This window comes from Zingiber officinale, chromosome 8A (assembly GCF_018446385.1).
Source record: "Zingiber officinale cultivar Zhangliang chromosome 8A, Zo_v1.1, whole genome shotgun sequence".
Lineage (NCBI taxonomy): Eukaryota > Viridiplantae > Streptophyta > Magnoliopsida > Zingiberales > Zingiberaceae > Zingiber > Zingiber officinale.
In genome coordinates this window covers 130,954,788-130,955,988 of record NC_056000.1, presented here as the reverse complement: position 1 = coordinate 130,955,988, position 1,201 = coordinate 130,954,788, and the positions used below count along the sequence as shown (strand labels likewise).

The 1,201-nt window shown below is 42.0% G+C and overlaps 1 protein-coding gene across 1 annotated transcript; it reads right to left on the bottom strand.

The window, feature by feature from the left end:
- Positions 1-534: 534 nt before the first annotated feature.
- LOC122011259 (MFP1 attachment factor 1-like) lies at positions 535-927 on the bottom strand. The gene has a single exon (XM_042567652.1). It carries the CDS (start codon positions 925-927, stop codon positions 535-537), a length of 393 nt encoding a protein of 130 aa, XP_042423586.1.
- Positions 928-1,201: the final 274 nt, after the last annotated feature.

The window sequence follows — 1,201 nt, the reverse complement described above, 5'->3', positions numbered from 1 at the left end:
GATGCCACTATGATAAGCATGTAATCTTTACAACAATGGAGCAAGGATTCAAGAAGGGAAAAGAACATGGCTTTTTCAAAATAGTCTATAGGTTATAAATGCAAGATTATATTAACAAAGTATGCTACATCCATTTACAATCTCTAAGGAAAGTTTATGTAAACAAGGAATATCAAATAATGAAGAACAAAAGAAATCAGTTTAAATGATTCTTTACCACATGAAATAACCTTTCCATACAACTAAAAAACATCATATAATTGCAAAACAAAAATGTGTTTTAAATTTGATTAAGTGGGGAAAAGGCCTTTTCTATTATAATTATTGTATGAATATCGATTGATCCATCCAAATTCATCAAATTATTCAAGTAAAAGCAATCATGTAGTTAAATAAACACCAGAATCACAATCCTTAAATTATCATACAAAAACCACTGTCAACAGATCCATAGAGAAGCACTAAGTACGAGAATACAAGTATAGGAAACAAATAAGTTACCATGCTAGAATTAGCCGAAGCCGAACACAGGACTTAGACGGACGCAAACTCCTGTTCAATGATGGAAGCAGACTCTTGTTCGACGGACAAGGCCTCTTCGTCACCACTAGCAGCAGTGATGGCAAGTTCAGTAGTGGTGGCAGATTCATCTTGCACTGAAACGACCTTGTCAACCGCTTCCTCGGTAGTGGGTGTAGACAAGGCTGGTAAGAGCTTCGACTTTAAGAAATCCATCAGACACTTGCTGATATCCTTGGAGTAGATATGGAGGACTGTTAGTCCCTCATCAATGGATGTGACTTCATGACCACTGCCGGAGTTGGCAGTGTCAAAGTCTTCTTGCTCGATGATGCGGGTCGTGGTCGCTACCTTCTCTTCGAGGACGATGCTGTAGCGCTTCGTGAGGACAGAGGGGGAGGAGAGCATGTCGATCAGGTGATGGATCACGACATCTCGAGCTCACTGTGATGGCGACTAGATATTGAGGGATATAGTCGAAGGTGGCGATGGAGACGTTGGAACCTCCGATTTCTGAGAGTCGTTTACGCCTTCTTCGGTGGCGATCTCGCCGCCTTGAGGTTGCATGGCTTTGCTGTCTTCCCTCATTTTGATGAGTGAGGGGTTTGGTTTGGTGGCTTTGGTGAGAGACCGGGGGAGGGGGTTCGAGAGGAGATAAAAGATGTGTGAGAGGGGTTCGAGA

Excerpts from the sequence above, each read along its gene's own strand:
- LOC122011259 (XM_042567652.1), bottom strand. The coding sequence starts at position 927 with ATGCTCTCCTCCCCCTCTGTCCTCACGAAGCGCTACAGCATCGTCCTC.